Here is a 1,623-nt window from a genome sequence, read left to right on the forward strand (position 1 = left end):
TTGTACAGCTCCTCCGCTTGCTGGTACTTGTTCTGCTTCAGGTAGGCGGAGGCCTGCGGGGGCGTGGCCGGTGATCTCGGCTCTGGCTCCTCCGGAGCTCTCGCTCTGGACCGGGCACAGCCAGCCGCTCCCACCCAGACCTCCTAACAGCAGAGCTCACAGCCCCACCACTTCCTGCCTCAGTGACCAGGGCAGGGGGCCTCCTGGCTCAGCCTGTTCCCTGCTCTCCTTTGTGCCTCTGTTTCCTCATCTGCAAAATGGGGCCACAAGAACACCTACCTCCCAGGGTCCTTTGAGAAATGGGTGGTGCGGCCCTGGCTGGTGTGCTGCTCAGTGGTTAGAACACCAGCCCATGCACCGAAAGGTCCGGGTTCAATTCCCGGTGAAGGGCACATGCTTGTGTTGCAGATTTGATGGCTATGTGTCTCTCACATTGATCTTTCTCTCTCTTCCCCCTCCCTCCCTCCCCTCCACTCTCTCTTAAAGAACACACACACAAAAAAAACAATGGAAACTATATCCTCAGTGAGGATTAACAAACAGCAGCAAATGGACGGTGCGGGGGAAGCACTAAGGGATCCAGGCTCAATAAACGCCTGGTGCTGTCCCCGCTCCGGCCCGTCTCCAGCTTCTTTCCCGGGGCTGCTCCCTGGCACCAGACCTGCGTTCCTGCCGCTTCCGCTCTCACCAGCCCGGGCCCAGCTGGGGTCTCGGAGCCCCTTCTCCACCGGCCTGGCGAGGGGGCTCCTGGCCTCCGCCTCCCACCCTGCACGTGCCCGTCCCCACCCAGGGCCTCACCAGGTTGTTCTTGGTCTTGGCCACGTTGGGGTCGTGGGGCCCGCCCAGGGCCTGGTAGATGCCCAGGGCCCGGGCGTAGTGCCGCTCCACCTCCTCGAACTTGCCCTGGTTCTGGCACAGCAGCGCCAGGTTGTTGAGCTGCTTGGCCACGTCCGGGTGGTCGGCGCCCAGGACCTAGGGGTCATCCGGGACTGTCAGCCGCGTCACGCCAGCAGCCATCACCGGGGCCACGTGCCAGGGGTTACAGCATCCAAGTGGAGAATGGCAGGGGGTTGGGCTGAAGTTACACCCACTGGAGCTTCCTCGGGTCAGAGGTCACGGTGGTCCAGAAACCACCTGGACCTTGGGGTGCAGGTTCAAATGACTCTATCAGGGAGGGGTTGTACCAGGTTGGGGCACAGAGGTGAGTTAGGAGAGGTCAGAGTCGGAGTCAAGGTCGAACGGAGGGCAGGGCAGGTCAAGCATGGTGGCTCCTGGGAATGGGTGCTCCAGGCTTAAATGGTTAGCTCACAACACCCCATGAAGCGGCGTAAAAGGTGCTCTAGGCTTAAATGGTTAGCCCACAACACCCCGTGAGGCGGTGTAAAAGGTCAGGGCTCACAGGTTTGGGGCCACAGAGCCACAAAATTGAACATTTCAGGGTCAGATGGGAGGGGCCCGCGGGACAGGCGCGGGGCAGGACCTTCTCACGGATCTCCAGGGCGCGCTGGCACAGGGGCTCGGCCTCCCGGTACCGCCCGCGCTTTCCGTAGAGGACGGCCAGGTTGTTGAGGGTGGCAGCCACCTGTGGGGCCCGGGGAGTCGGGTCAGGAGCAGGAAGGCACG

At 62.2% G+C, this 1,623-nt stretch overlaps 1 protein-coding gene across 1 annotated transcript in view; it reads right to left on the bottom strand.

Annotated features, from left to right (window-relative positions):
- The window catches only part of KLC3 (kinesin light chain 3), a 15,508-nt gene that overhangs the window by 971 nt on the left and 12,914 nt on the right, over window positions 1-1,623 (bottom strand). The window contains exons 5-7 of the mRNA XM_015561196.1: window positions 1,481-1,582; window positions 799-972; window positions 3-53 (exon numbers count right to left, since the gene is read on the bottom strand). Of these exons, the coding sequence (XP_015416682.1) occupies window positions 3-53; window positions 799-972; window positions 1,481-1,582 (327 nt within the window). The remainder of the gene's footprint in view (window positions 1-2; window positions 54-798; window positions 973-1,480; window positions 1,583-1,623) is intronic.

This window comes from Myotis davidii, unplaced genomic scaffold (genome assembly GCF_000327345.1).
Source record: "Myotis davidii unplaced genomic scaffold, ASM32734v1 scaffold796, whole genome shotgun sequence".
Lineage (NCBI taxonomy): Eukaryota > Metazoa > Chordata > Mammalia > Chiroptera > Vespertilionidae > Myotis > Myotis davidii.